We start from the raw sequence: 15,197 nt of genomic DNA on the forward strand, positions 1-15,197 counted from the left end.
CTGAGAGTTGAAGAACTTACAATGATTCTAGGCGTGTACAGACCTAATGAAATACTTTTTCAAGCTTGAATTGTCCAGAGCTTAGTTAATTCAACCGCTGGTGCACTTGCCCGTCGGACGGGAAGCATATTGATTTTACTTGCCCGAACGCAAAATTCACTAGCCACGGGCGTCAGCGATTGGAATTTTTGAGCCCTGTACTGGCTAATGAATTGCAAGTATTTATTGTTATTTAATTCATGCAGGCTGCAGTTTGGCTTTGTTTTCAAAATGTCACAACATGCTTTTATCTTGTGCCGTATGACTGCATATGCGGCTATCACAGAGGACAACAGCATGTCAAGTGTACAAAAGCTGCTGTCATCGATATGGAGATTAGCCAATCACAAGTTTGGATTCACGCTGTGTTTTCATTCATGCCAAAATGTCGCAATTAGTTTGGGTTTTTTTTGGCTAATGAGTTTTTCCGCCGTCAGACAATGCGTGTTCCTTCAGTGTTCCTTCATTCAAGCCATAGGATCGATGACATGATGACCCAAAATTTAGTGGCAGAAAAATACCACCAGAAAAAAATTTTGGTGGCAGATTGACAGTTTTTGGTGGCAAATGCCACCATTGCCACCGATTATTTCGATCACTGCATACACTGATACATACATATAGACGCCACCGACTTCAACTTATACGGTAACCTCACATTGGTATACCAAATGTGAGCTAAAAAGGGTAGCAAATCTGATATGAACAACTATCATCCAATGTTGGTGTTGCCCATAGCTACAAAGATTTTTTAGCTATTCATGCTCAACTTTATAATTATTTGAATGAGAATGGCCTCATATGTGAAAACCAATCAGAATTTAGGTCATTGCACTCTACTGAAACCTCCCTTTTAAATGTCGTTGATTGCATTCTCTCCAACATGGACAGTGGAAAGTTGACAGGTGCTAATTATATTGACCTATCAAAAGCTTTCAACACTGTAAACCTTGTATTGTTGCTGGAAAAGATGTCAAAGTTTGGCTTGAACGGTCTTGAACTTGATTGGATGAAAAACTACCTGGCAGATCACACGCAATGACGAATATAAATAGGATCCCTGTCAGCAGCATCACCTGTCCAAATTGGAGTGCCCCAAGGCTTGATTTTGGGGCCACTTTTCTTTTTTGATGTATGTAAATGATCTGCCATCTATAACTAAGTTATGCAAAATGGTGTTCTATGCTGATGACACTGCATTGTTTTATGCAGCAGATGACTTACAAATAATACAAAACTTGTTACTCAGTGACTTTTTATCAGTTAGTAAATGGATGGACACAAACAGGTCAATCCTTAACGTCAACAAAACTAAGTCCATGATTTTTGGGACACATCAGTGTCTCAGAAGTAGAAATTTAGTTTTGAAATCTAATGATATCGAAATTGATGTTGTCAGTCAATTAAATATCTTGGTGTAGTGTTAGACCAACATTTAATTAAATTGGGAATCTCATGATGTTAATATGATTGCTGAATCTGTATCGAGACGTTTAGGAGCCATATGGCATATACACAAATTTCTCGACCAGAAAACCTGCGAGTTGATGGTAAGAGCGTTAATTTTTCCATTGATGACATACATGTACAGTATTGTGGCGTTGTCTGGATGACGTAAAGTAAAGGAATGCAAACTAAGATCCAGAGGTTGCATAGTAGAGCAGCCAAGTTAGTTCTTGGTACTAAGGAGAAAGTTTCCATCATCATCGTTGGCCTTATCCCATCTAAACTGGCATCTGATAAACCATCAGTGGAATATACAGTTAGCTGTGATGACTTTTGATCCTCCATATTTATCAAGTGATTTTAAAGAGATCATTTTATCAAATATTTCCAGCCGTTTCACAAGATCTGCTGTCAGTAACAAATTAATGGTGCCCATTTGCCATTGAGAAAAGAGTAGAAACACTTTTCTGAGTAGAGGCACTAGGCTATGGAATACTCTACCCTCTGGTATCGCACAAAGAAATTTGTAATTTTAACCCTTTTCCTGCCAAGTCGGTGAAAATCCGCTTGAAATTCGGTGTAGCTAGAATCTGAGCAGCCACGGCCGTTATCCTGCCAAGGCGGTGGAAATCGGGCTACTTTTTGGTACCCCCTTTCCTGCCTAGTCGACGGAACTACGTGTAGCAAACCCTTGCTCGCGCTAGGGGTCGTTCGAGGACAGGTTTTGGGCGAGGAACGGCGTTTGCTCTCGAAATGGGTTCACAGAGAGTCCAACGACAGGGAAAGGTGCGGAAGCTACCCAGCCAGTCCCCCACCCCGGTGGGGGACTGGTTTTTTTTTTGGGGACGAGTAGCGTACTTGGCAGGTTAGCACGGTGACGTATTCTAGCGGAGTTTGGGCTAACTTGGCTCTGAGGCACTACATAGATTGCGGCCGAAATTGACCGTCTCGGCAACGCTAATCTGTAAGGCAACCGCCTAAGACCGCCTCAGCTGGCGGTGCAATTTTTTGCCAATGGTGCGAGACGAAAATCACGGACTTGGTCCTGATTGACGGGAAGTGCGGACGGATTTGACGGACTCGGCTTGATTAGTCCCTGACATGGAACTGATCCGAACGGACTTGAGCGACATTTGTGAAGGGTAACCATCGCTTTTAACCGACTTGTTACCTTCTCGAAAAGACTACCCACTCAGATGTCGGACGTTGTCGGCTGCACTTGGCTCTAGACGTTCAAGCCGTGCAACGAAACACACCGCCTCAGCCTTGCCATTCACGAACATGGCCTCAAAATTTGATACCATTGTTCACCGACTTGGCGGCTGCGGTTAGGTGCGTGAACCGTTGTTCACCGACTTGTTACGCCTATGTTGTCCCTGTGAAGTTCGGCTAACGGCCGAGTCTAACGGAGTTGGCAGACCTGTGTTTGGTTTATACCGTAGTATGACCGACTCAGGTAGAGGTACCTGTCGGTATATTCCGAGTTTTACGCACTCGGGCGTCAATGACGGGTCGTCATCACCGCTGATGACGTAGACGTGCTGGCCACGTTATTTGAAGGAGCCATGTTTGCCCAACGGACGAGGCCGAGACAGCTGTTGACAATTTTGGCATCCTTCATCTTTGACCGCCTTAGTTGGGTAAGCCGCTCGGCAGGCGACGGTTATGACCTAAACAAGCCGCTGAAGCACTGTTCGTTGCCGTACAAGAACGAGACGGCCAGTCCATTACTGCTTAATGGGCGATCTGTCGGGTTGGCTTGTCACCGACTTGGATGACAATACGCCCTGCGCAGGCGTACTTAGAAGGGACATGAGGTTAAAGATACGGGTTTCCCACCCGTACTAAACATGGGCTTGGGCCAACGTCCTTGGGTGGCAGGTGCGCATGCCACGTACCCAGCTGGACGGAATGTCAAGTTGAGATGCTAATGACATTGACTATGTTATGCTAAGTGCTCGAGGGATTTGCATCGCAAATGAGTATTATTAGCATATCAAATGGTGCGGACAGGCAATTTACATGACGGGTAGGAATGTCAGCGCCGGTTGGTGGACTGATTGCCGTAGGTCCATTATAATAACAGGTGGATGCATATATAACACCCCTGCGTCCAATCATGTCCAGGGCTTTGTTTCCCTGTGGCTTTAAAAGGGAGGGACCTGCTAGTCTGTCGACACTGTTCCAGACATGAGCTTGACGGACCGCAAAAGTTTTCTGAAGGCGAGCAGACGACTGAAGCTCAAAGATGCAGAGTCTCCGGGCGGTAGTGGTAGCGATCGTTGTGATGTCCCTAGTAAACGTTCTAAGAAGTCGGGCAAGAAACGCTCCCGTAAGGCGAAGCTATCTCCGGCTGAAAAACCCAGTGGTAAGCGTAAACGTAAGACCGATCGTTCTGCCGATGAGGATGATGACGGGTCACCGGTTGCCAGTGGTTCTCACCCGGCTGCTCCGGGAGAGACTACTTCACCTGCAGAGACTACATCTGCTCTTGTGGGAGATACTTCACCTGCACAGACTACGTCTGCTGCTGCTAGTGAGACAGTGAGTAACGAGACGGCTGATGCCATTGGTTCTCCCCCGGCTGCTCCGGGAGAGACACCACCTGTTGCGTGCACCATGAGTCCTCATCCTGCGTCAGGAGAGGTTCCTGTGCCCAGTGCGAAAGAGCTTGAGTCCTCGTCATCAGCAGAGGCTGCCCAGCCCGCTCCTGCAATAGTTTCGTGTGCTGCGATGTCCCCGCCAAAAAAGATAGTGCGGAGGGTTCGTTATCAGGATAGCCCACCTGATTTTGAGCCAGATATGATCCTTGATGCCGCTACGGGCGAGTTCAGGCCCAGACGCCCAGACGACGGTGATATCACCGCTGAGTCCGACTCGGAGGTTGACGAGGATGCGGCAGAGGACGATGACTTTTATGACAGGCAGTATGTAGGTGAGGCAAGCTCTGACGACGATGATGACGTTGCTGCTGTGTTGGCGGAGGACGACACCCCTCCTGTCTGGCGTATGTCGGAGACTACCGATGCTAATATATTTGAGGAGACCGATTTTGACCATGAGAGAGGACCGACTTTCACCTTGCCCAGCCACTCCCGTGAGCTCGATTACTTTTTTAAGTTTATTCCAGCTACACTGATCAGATTGGCCAAGGACGAGACTAATAAATACGCCAAATTCCACCAGCGATATATCGCTAGGAAAATAGATAAATACTGGCGTAACGCTGACTACCGAGAGGTGCAGGCGTTCATTGGCGTCTTAGTCTGTATGGGTATCGACCGTAAATCATCAGTGGAGGATTATTGGTCTAGCGATCCCTTTCTGAGAAACCAGGGTATTTCTACTGTGATTACCCGCAGTCGCTTTCAGCAGCTTATGCGATACTTTCATCTGGCAGACCCAGAGAACGATCCACGTCGTGATCCTGATGAGGCACGCCGCCGACGTCGGTGTCAGGAGGATCCCCTTTATAAATCAATCCATGGATGGAGCCCATAGTTGACAGGTGCGTAAATAATTATAAGATGGGTAGAGAGATCTCCATCGACGAGGGCATGGTGCGATTTAAGGGCCGTTCTAAATTTAAGCAGAGATTACCGCATAAGCCTGATCGAGACGGTTTCAAGATATGGCAGCTGTGCGACTCCACCACTGCATACATCGCTAACTTTGCACCGTACCTAGGTGTGAAATTTCGGGATCGGACTGATGGGAGACGGCAGGAGCGAGGTGTGGTGAAAAGAATTACGATGGAGCTGGTCCAGCCATTCTGTGGATATAATCACAGCCTATTCTGTGATAGCCTGTTTAGCACGGTCGTTACTGCTAGAGAGCTGATGGAGACCGGGATCTACATGGTCGGGAGTTTTAACCGCCGTAATCGTCGCACCATGCCCCCTCAATTAATTCCGCCGGGTAAGAGGAAGCGCCTTCCTCTGTCTGTTGGGGATATGAAAGCCACGACCAGAACGGACTCTCGTCTTAACATCACTGCTTATCAGGATAGTAACGCTCAGGTGCTGATCTTGAATACGGTCTATCCACCCTTGGAGTGCGTGCCAGTGGGGGAGGGAGACGAGCAGCGACAAGTGCCTCTGTCGCTGTATAATTATCGCCGGTACATGGGAGGCGTCGACCGAGCCAACCAGAAGCGCAAGTACTTTCACACTGGGCGCAAGAACCACAGATGGTGGACATATCTGGCATGTTACCTGATTGATGTTGCCCTGGTAAATGCATATATATGCTTCAAGCATGTACACCCTGATAGTAAGCTGACCCATAAGATGTTTCATCTGCGTGTCGGGAAACAACTCATTGGCGGTTATTGTGGGCGATCGCAGCCCAGTGTGAGAGAGGTCGAGGCCACCGTTTCTCTTGCCTCGTACATAAATCCACAAAATCAGCCGATGCACGTTGTCAGCCGTTTGGAGGGGCGGCAGAAATGCTGTAAAGTATGCAGCAGAGAGGGTAAGACCACTGCGAGCGGACGACTGTCTGAGACGTCCAAAGGATGTAGTCTGTGCGGGGTTCATCTTCACGAGGGCGAGTGTTTTGCGGCTTTTCATCATCGCATGATGCTACGAGGTAAGAGGAGCGTTGGCGTGCAGACCTCTACTCACACAGCCCGACGACACCCATCAGCAAGAGAACCCGACGTAAATAACGGACAGGGGACAGCTTCGCCTAACAGTGGCTTGACTGTATTCTTAACACGGACCATGATCACATTTTGAGCACGGTTGTGCCGTTTGTTTGTGCTTTACGATCCCGCTGATTGTAAATTGAAACACGGATTATTTTGTACAATCCCCCGATTGTAATCTTTGTAACACGGACCATGCACTCGGACGTCGAGACAGACTCTGAGATTTATTATTCGGCATAATGTAAATTATTCCCGAATAAAATACTATCTATGGATCGCATATTTTTGTTTTGTTTAGACGGATTATTTTGTACAATTCCCCCTATTATAATTTTTGAAACACGGATCTGCCACCCCGATTGTAATTTTTGAAACACGGACCATGCACTCGGACGTAGAGACAGACTCCGAGATTTATTGTTCGGCATAATGTAAATTATTCCCGAATAAAATACTATCTATGATCGCATATTTTCGTTTGTTTTGTTTTTACCCCCACTTTCGTTTTTGGCAGATCCGTAAGGACGCTATAGTAATGGATGAACGTGCGTTGTATCACGTGGGAGGGGCACAGCCCAACGGAGGCTGTGCTCGTGCGACGTAGACGTTGTACACAGACGTTGTACCAACCATCTGTCGTTTGGGTTAGTGCATAGAGCAGTTGCACTGTCCAGAGCTAAGGTGGTACAAAACTGCACCTTAGTAACAACTGCACAACTAACCTGTTAGGAAACGGTAACACTAACGAGCTAAGTGTGCACTGAACTGGCCAAACTACGTACACGCCTTCCTTCAATGGCGGAGCTATGTCGTTGACACTACGTCAAAGCAGACTGCACTGTGCGACTCTTCCAAGTCGTTCAAAGTACGTGGCCAAGTGACACAACCCAGGGGAAACAGGACAGGTTTGAGGGTGCTGCCGCACCCATAGCACTAACCCCTGGGTCTTCTACTAACCCACGAGAGAGGTGATGTTTCCCCGGTGTGGCCGTGCGTGCCGGCGACGAGCTTTACTTCCGCAAAAGTAAGCTAGAAAAGGGCATAAAAGTGCACGTCCCCCGGGGCAAACAACGCCCGTGACCTCGTCATTTTCTGGACACAACCTCATCAGCGGTTGCCCCTCTATACGGGCATGCAAAAATTTTTGAAGTCTAACACGTATATGGTCGGTAATCGTGCCCCGAAAATGCGGTATTTTCCCGTCAAATGCCTGGCAGGAAAGCGTGCAGGAGAGCCTATCTTCTGTAGACACGGAAAAGGGGGCCGGTTTTGACCGACTTGGCAGGATAACGGACAGGGGCGCTCGGCAGGAAAAGGGTTAAATCTGCAGTGAAGAAAATTGTGTAATTTGTGTGCATCGTTTTTGTGATTTTGCGATTTGTCAATTTTATATCTTCCACTTGTCAATTTTATATTTTTTTTGGTGTACATTTATAGCTTATTTTTGCAGGACATCATGGGAGATCATAGAACACCATTTGTGTGGGAAATGAATTGACCTATCCTGTTAAAATAAAGCAAAATAAATAAATAAACATGTTTGTTGACAGCACTGTTCTGTTAGTAGATTTCTTTCAAACTGTCAAAAGTATGTAAATTCACAACACTTTTCCTTTTAAAAGTATAACCTCATCTATTTCTTCATGAAGGCTACAGAGGCCACATCTGACCATATATACTGTTTGAAAAATGTTGAAAATTCACCAATAAGCTATGAAAATTTTGGTGGGAGAATACTGCTTATCTAACACAATACATGTCAAAATACATGCCCCCTATTTTCTCCCTTCTCAATTACATTATAATAACAAAAGCACTGTCATTAATACTTTCGTAATAAATTTTATTCATGCACTCCTGTTACTGTTTTCAGCAGAGCTATTCAGTTACTCTCCTAATTTCAGGAGAGCGATTTTCAGCTCGCCAGCCATTTTCAAATCACAAGAGATGATTAGAATTTACTTTTTTCACTCGCCAGACTGTTTTCAGGGGAGCTGTTACATGATCACCCACCTACCACTCACCTGGATGATTTCAGAAGAGTGAATTTAGCTCTCCTGCCATTTTCAAAAGATACGCCCTGCTTTCTGTGTTTGATTGTGGCAGGACAGTAGAGCAGCACTAACTACACTATCTGAAGGGACCACCAATTTTCTTGCGGACCACCACTTCCAAATTTTTACTGGTCCTGCGGGATAGTCTGTTTTTACATGAGTGTTGAACCCTGAAATTAATCTCACAATTGGTTCCATTAAAAACTGAACAGCAAATCTGTAAGTTACTGAAAATTGTACATTGTATCTTATCAGCAAATTAACTTGCTAACTACACATATGTCAACCTACTTAAACACTGACTCTACACATCTTGTTTTTATTAAATCACTGATTTTTGTCTTCCACTATTTGATAACTAGTAGGCACTTACCAAATTGTGACTGTTTGTTGACCAATTCATCACCAACAAATCCATCAAATTCATTTGAATGATCCATGTCAGTATAAAGTATGCTGTCATGCAATTCCTCTGGTTTTTCAAAGGATTCTTTCTTCCACTCTTTCTGTTCTTCCAGATGGTGTAAAAGTCCTGGATTATTCTGTTGAAGTCTGAGTCGAAGGGTATTTGTTAATCCATATTTTAGTTTAGACGTCTTCTTCCTGTACACTGGTTCTTGTCTCAACCAACCTACATTTGCTGACACTCTTTTTGAAAGCTCAGCACAATCTGCATGTTTCTTCACTGCTTTCGGAGGCTGCTTGAAGGATGATATTTTAGGTACAAGCTTTCTATTCTCCTTCTCCTTTGTTGTTGTTGTTCTTGGAGTGCTGTGTTGTGTCGGTGGCTTTCTTTCCCTGTGAGGAAACACTGTCTGATGTGAGTACTCTTGGTTGCGTGAAATACCTTCTACTCTAGAAAGTTCATTAAACAGTGAATGTAGTATTGGAAGATCCTGAGCAAGTACTGTTGGCCGCTGAATCTGCAGTGGAGATGGACGTGCTGCTGTTGATTTACCACCCTTTCTTGTCTTTCTGACAAACACTGGAGTAGTTTGAGTATTAGCAAACTTGAGGTGAGATTCAATGACACCAACATTTGAAATATGGCTAGCAAAGCTTGAGGTTTCAGATCCAACATCTTCATACCATAAAGAAGTGTTGGCTGTCTGTTGTGCTGGAAAATGTGGCCGTGTGGGCTGTGAAGGAATTTCTTCCTCAGCCAAGGAATTGAAAAATAGTGATGGTGGACACCATGTATCACTAACAAAGACTTCAGACTCTTCCTCAGGTAGAAACTGCATTTGCTTGACGTATTTTGTCTTCTTTTCAGTTTGTGTCATCTGTGCCTTCACTTCAGAGGGTTTTCGTGTTTCAATCTTGGACATGTTTTGCGCAGGGTTAGATGTGCTTTGGGGAAGCTTCTTTACAGTGGGTTTAATCTCTTCGAATGTGTTGTCAGTTATTTCTGTTATTATCTTTACGTCAGAACTTTCCGTTTGTTCATGTTCTACTTTTGTGGTGGCTTTCTCAGGAATATGGGGAATGAGTCCCGGTCCAAGGCTTAAAAGTCTGTAACCCATCGAGATGTAGCCAATTTCATTCGACATGAGATCGTACAGTTTGTAACGTCCTTTCTCACCATGAACAGACGGAATGCTTACACCGTGGTTATCTATATCTCTGCAGATGTTATTCATTGTGATATTCAGTGGGATGGTACTGTTTCCAACGAGTTTTGGTACATTTGGCCACATGTCAATCAAAATAATATACAATGGTGTGTTATTTAGATGGGCGCTCAGAGTCTTCACGTCTAGCTTGAACAAACACGATTTGCCTTTGTTTATGTTGAATATCCCCCATCTATCTTTCAATTCCTGCAGTTGTGGCGGCACCTCCACAGTTGGATCCATGGTAAGTTTTGTTTTCAACTTCTTACCCATACTTTGTTCTATATGATGTACCACCAATGTTGGAAAGTCTAGCAATCTGAACGCGATGGCCGGTAAACGACATGGTACTGTTGCTGAGAGTACACAAACTTCTTCAACCACCACTTCAAGTGAGAACAGGGTTTCTTCAGACATCTTATTGAGACTCACTCAGATTGTAATGATATTACAGATCATTACACCATGGACGCTACTTACGGAGTAATACACCTTATACAAAATTACACAGCACGCCGTCTCAGTTACTCAGATGTACGGGTACTGCACTGTGCCTTATCTACTACCTCCGGTATTTTGAGGAACTACATGTACATCGCCATTTTGTTTTTCCCGCTGAGGAATGTATCGCAGGGATTTGTGGGAGATATCTTGAATTATTTTACTACTCATATTGTAGAATATAGGTTCTCGGATTAGGGAAGAATACACAAACACGCTGAACACACGCACACTGATAATGGGTTGCTGAGCATGGAAAATTGACGATTTGATAAAAGAGATGCTATGGAAAATTGACGATTTGATAAAAGAGATGCTATGGGTGATGATTGAAAAAGGAGTATGAATTTGTGCGAATCAAGTACAGCATGAGCTATCCGATATCCGAATATTATGCTGTTGAGTACTGCATACTGGCCAGTTCAGAAAAGTTTGTTCACCTTCAACCAAATCACTGGGGATTGCCTGCGTGTCCGTCCCCGGGGTGGGGGTGCGGATACACAGGCGTTATGTTGACTGGGTAGTTTGTAAAAGTGTAGCTTATGCTACGTAACGTTCCGACGTTCTGTTCTTTAGCCTTATAAGGTGATAAGGCTACAGAACAGAACGTCTGAACGTAGCATAAACTGCACTTTTACAAACTACCCAGTCAACATAAGGCTGCGTTTACAAATATCGATTTGGGCGGGGGGGGGGGGGGGGGGGCTGGAGGAATCGTGATTGATTTTTTTTTTCAGATCCCCTCTCAATACCCTAAAAAATTTTCAAATGCCCCCCTCTATGTGATCAAGAATTTTCAAGCGCCCCCCAACTATCACAAGCCCGCAAATTTGTAAAGGATGTGCACGCAGAAAAAATAAACACGCTCGCAGGTGTTCAAGACTACCTGTTATTAGCACTTTGTAAAGTCATATTCCTATAAAGGCAAGTTTTTAAACGTATCAGTGAACTTTTTATATCAATCTAAGCCAACTTAATTGAGTTAATTGAACTCTGGCCAGGTCAATTGCTCCTGCTGAAGAGCACACACAAAATGACGATCATGAGAAAGTATGCAAATTGTGAATTGTGGCTAAATATTGCAATATTTTAAAAAACTGAACACAGTGACCTACCAAAAATTTGTTTCAAAAGTACAAGATATATATGAATTAGATGCTACTAAAAATTGACAATACTGGAAGGTTACAATATTCCATCAAATAAATGTTTTAATCTCTGAAATGTTGGGTGTAATAATGGCAAATTTGGTTTAAAAAATAAATAATTCCATTTAGTCACATATTTTTTCATTTAGTCTTTACTGCTCGAAGTTTTACTTCTGTATTATTTTGACTAGAATTTGCAAATTTAGAAATCAAGCATGGTGACACCATCGTTTTTCTTTAATATTTGATTATTCTCATATGCAAGAATTCAAAATTCCCGATAACTTTTCAAGTCTCCAGGTTTTCTATGTGTTGCTCTCTGGCCTGATCTTGTGTACAAGTATGTTTCACTGTCATGAGCATCATTTGACCCAAACTCTTCTTCAACTACCGGGCATGTAGGCTACAATCCGTGACAAATTGCGTCCACCCCTTCTGATGTCGTGATTCTTGATATATCATATTCTAAAACACTTGTTTTGACATTTTCGATTTGAAATTTCGATGATCTAAGTCATGACAATGCCCCAGTCCTCAAACGTTCACAGTGAATAAAACAGAAGGCAGATGCAAGACATCCTTCTTTTTATATAAATATCAATAGGCCTACAACGGCACCAGACTGTCAATCAAATAAGTCAAAACGTCTTTTTATCATGACCAATCGCGTCCAGGTGATTTGCCATCTTTCAACTATTATGGGCTATCATTGGGGTAACTATATCAAAGATAATACAGCTGCTGCCTATGGGCAGTGTCACTATTAGATACTGCCTTACTACTGCAGCGTCACTGTCACTGCATACCTGAGTAGTGACAGAGCTCTGACTCTGATGTACATAATCCGTGACAAATTGCGTCCAACCCTCCTGATGTCGTGATTCTTGATATATCATATTCTATCATATTCTAAAATGCTTGTTTTGACATTTTCAATTTGAAATTTTGATTATCTAAGTCATGACAATGACCCAGTCCTCAAACGTTCAAAGTGAATAAAACAGAAGGTAGATGAAAGACATCCTTCTTTTCATTTATCTCAATACAACGGCACCAGCATGCACACAAATAAGTCAAAACGTCGTTTTAGCGTGACCAATCTCGTCCAGCTGATGTGTCATCTTTCAGCTGTTCTGGGCAATCATCAGGGTAACTATATCACTGGGCACATTGCGTTTATTCCTTCTGACCTATACAAATTTAAAATTCAATAAGGTCAACTCTTAATTGGTTCTTGCATGTGAGTTTGACCCAAAGCGCCCTCTATCGTTAGTTTGATGGCAATGGGGCAGAATACCTCTATCCTTGGGCGCATTTGATTTGCTTGATCATGGGCGTGTTTGATTAATACGCTCATGATCATGATTGACCAATCATGATCGTAATGATTCGCTGATCACTGCATCTCACGTGACCAGACAAGCAGCACGTACGTAGTAAGACGCAGATACAGGCAAACCGCCATTTTGAAATGTGCTAGTTTTTGGTCTCCCGGAAGTTGTTAACTGCGCATGTCCGCACATAGTGTATCCTAGTTTGTCGCGTGCTTTTCAGTCTATAATTCTGGTAGCTGCCAATATTTCAAAACTTGTTAGTATGGTTATTAAATCCTTGGTTAAATTCTAGCCATGTTCGCATCATGAAACTCTGATAATTTTAGCTTTTAACTTCCAAGTAAAATTGAACAGCCAATGACAGCGCCCCACGGTTCAACCAATCAGATTTCGTAATGGCGGTTTCCCATTACCTGCCTCTTTGTGCTTGTCACTGAGGCGGGGACCAGCCAACAATCATGATTGACAATCACAGCAATCATGCCCCAAAACATGATTGGTGTGATTACAAGAAGGCAGAGAACACACTGCCACCGGTGCTGAAAGCAGAAACGGGGGTAATTTAAAGTTTCAGAGGGTAAAATTTGAGTTTTAAAGCAATATTTTAAGCGAACTTAGTCGCAAGTGCCGGTTTAATCGCCTCTGTTATTAAAAAATTAAATACTTTGATTTACAATGAAATTTGAAAAAAAAACATTTGTTCATCTGTTCCGCACACAGTGCAGGCTAGCTAGGCGCACTACCGAGTATATAGGAGTGCATGCAGTAGGTACAAAAAATTATTCCACACGAAGATTTGATGGAAACATTTACCGATAAACTTGTAGGCATCGCAATGTATATGCTGCAGCTCTGCAGAAAAGCGTCAACACTGAGGGGCAGCCATGTCAATTGAAATCATGATCGTGATAGCCAGTTTTGTTTACAACCTCGATTTCGAAAATGATGTCACATATAATATGACATTAAACTGGTATCTTTCCCTTGCAAGTTCGCTTTCCCGATGTGTTTTTGTATAATAGCCAACTTTACAGTGAAGATGTTAAACTTAGAAGTTTATGCAATCCATCATCATCTGGCAACTGGCTCGTCTTTATATGCGGGAATGTGCTCGGAGCTAGTTCACTACAATATCTTTTCTGCGGGATTCAAACTCATCACCTAATTCCTTCAAATGTTGAATGTCGCGCACTGTTGTTTACAGTAAAACTTTCTAAATACAAAACTAGGTTCGGAATTCAACACGTTCATCCAAATATGGTCATCAGACTCGGGTAAAAAAATGCACGGATGTGAGGGCACTTTTTCCCATAACTTTACACAGGCGCATGTTGGTATGTGATAATATCTATTAATTTGTGAGTGAAGTATGACTTTTAAATATAGTATGAAAACACCCATCTTTTTACCAAATTTTACAGCTGATTTTTCTTGTGATTTTTGTCTGGTTTTAAACTGTAGTGTACAACGCACCGAGACATTTGTGGAGTATGCCTATCAGAATGAATATTATTTAATTTATTAACATGGAGCTGTAATATATTTGAACCAAAATACGCCTCTTTTTCTACCTTGTCGTGCAACGGTGACAGTATCTTTGTCACACAATCAGTTTGAACAATAAGTGACTTACTTTGAATTGAATACGGTTTTAAGTATCCGTAGCCTATTACTGGCAATTCTACTTCTTCGGATACACCACTTTACATTCCATTGGTTGGTATCGAACTTTCATACACACATTCGATCAACTCCTCAATCTCAACTTTATCAACTTCAGATCGTGTTGTCATGGTCTTCCCTGATGTCCTTCTCAATCCATGCAGAGATGGTCTGTTTTCAAATGTTACATTTGAATAGCATGGGCACTGGTTTATCATAGTTCGGCCCGTTACATGCCTTGAACACAGTTACGAGTATTCATTTGGACTCTAATGGGGTTTGCTATTGCAGTAATGCAGTGTACCCAGAGAGCTGGAGAACGACAACCATGGTGCTTCGATAATGTGAACTTGCCACCAGGCTATAAAAAGCCAACTTATCCAAAGGTTTACATCTTCTATCCTTCTTTTTACTCGGAGAGGGTCGATGAGATTTAAACTAGGCAGGGAATGCAAAAATTGACCTTTTAAAACTATTGTTTCTAACTTTTGACTCCCAAAATTTATCGCCTGTAAAATGTAGCCGTAGAGGACGTCACAACAGCTTAGCAATCAAAAAAAAAAAAAAAAAAAAAAAAAAAAATATATATATATATATATATATATATATATATATATATATATATATATATACATGAATACGATGATGCAGTTGACACCTCATGGTGGCATTCCAAGGATGACTTAGTTCTGCAAACTTCAAGATACCTCTTACATGTTTCAATCAAAACGTACTCCTTTTAAAGAAAT

At 42.9% G+C, this 15,197-nt stretch overlaps 1 protein-coding gene across 1 annotated transcript in view; it reads right to left on the reverse strand.

The window, feature by feature from the left end:
- LOC139150531 (microtubule-associated protein 10-like) overlaps positions 1 to 10,439 on the reverse strand; it is a 36,991-nt gene extending 26,552 nt beyond the window's left edge. The window contains exon 1 of the mRNA XM_070722957.1: positions 8,564 to 10,439. Coding sequence (XP_070579058.1) covers positions 8,564 to 10,220 — 1,657 coding nt within the window. The 5' untranslated portion in view covers positions 10,221 to 10,439. The remainder of the gene's footprint in view (positions 1 to 8,563) is intronic.
- Between the last annotated feature and the right edge of the window lie 4,758 nt (positions 10,440 to 15,197).

Source organism: Ptychodera flava, chromosome 14 (genome assembly GCF_041260155.1).
Source record: "Ptychodera flava strain L36383 chromosome 14, AS_Pfla_20210202, whole genome shotgun sequence".
In the NCBI taxonomy this organism is placed as follows: Eukaryota; Metazoa; Hemichordata; class Enteropneusta; family Ptychoderidae; genus Ptychodera; species Ptychodera flava.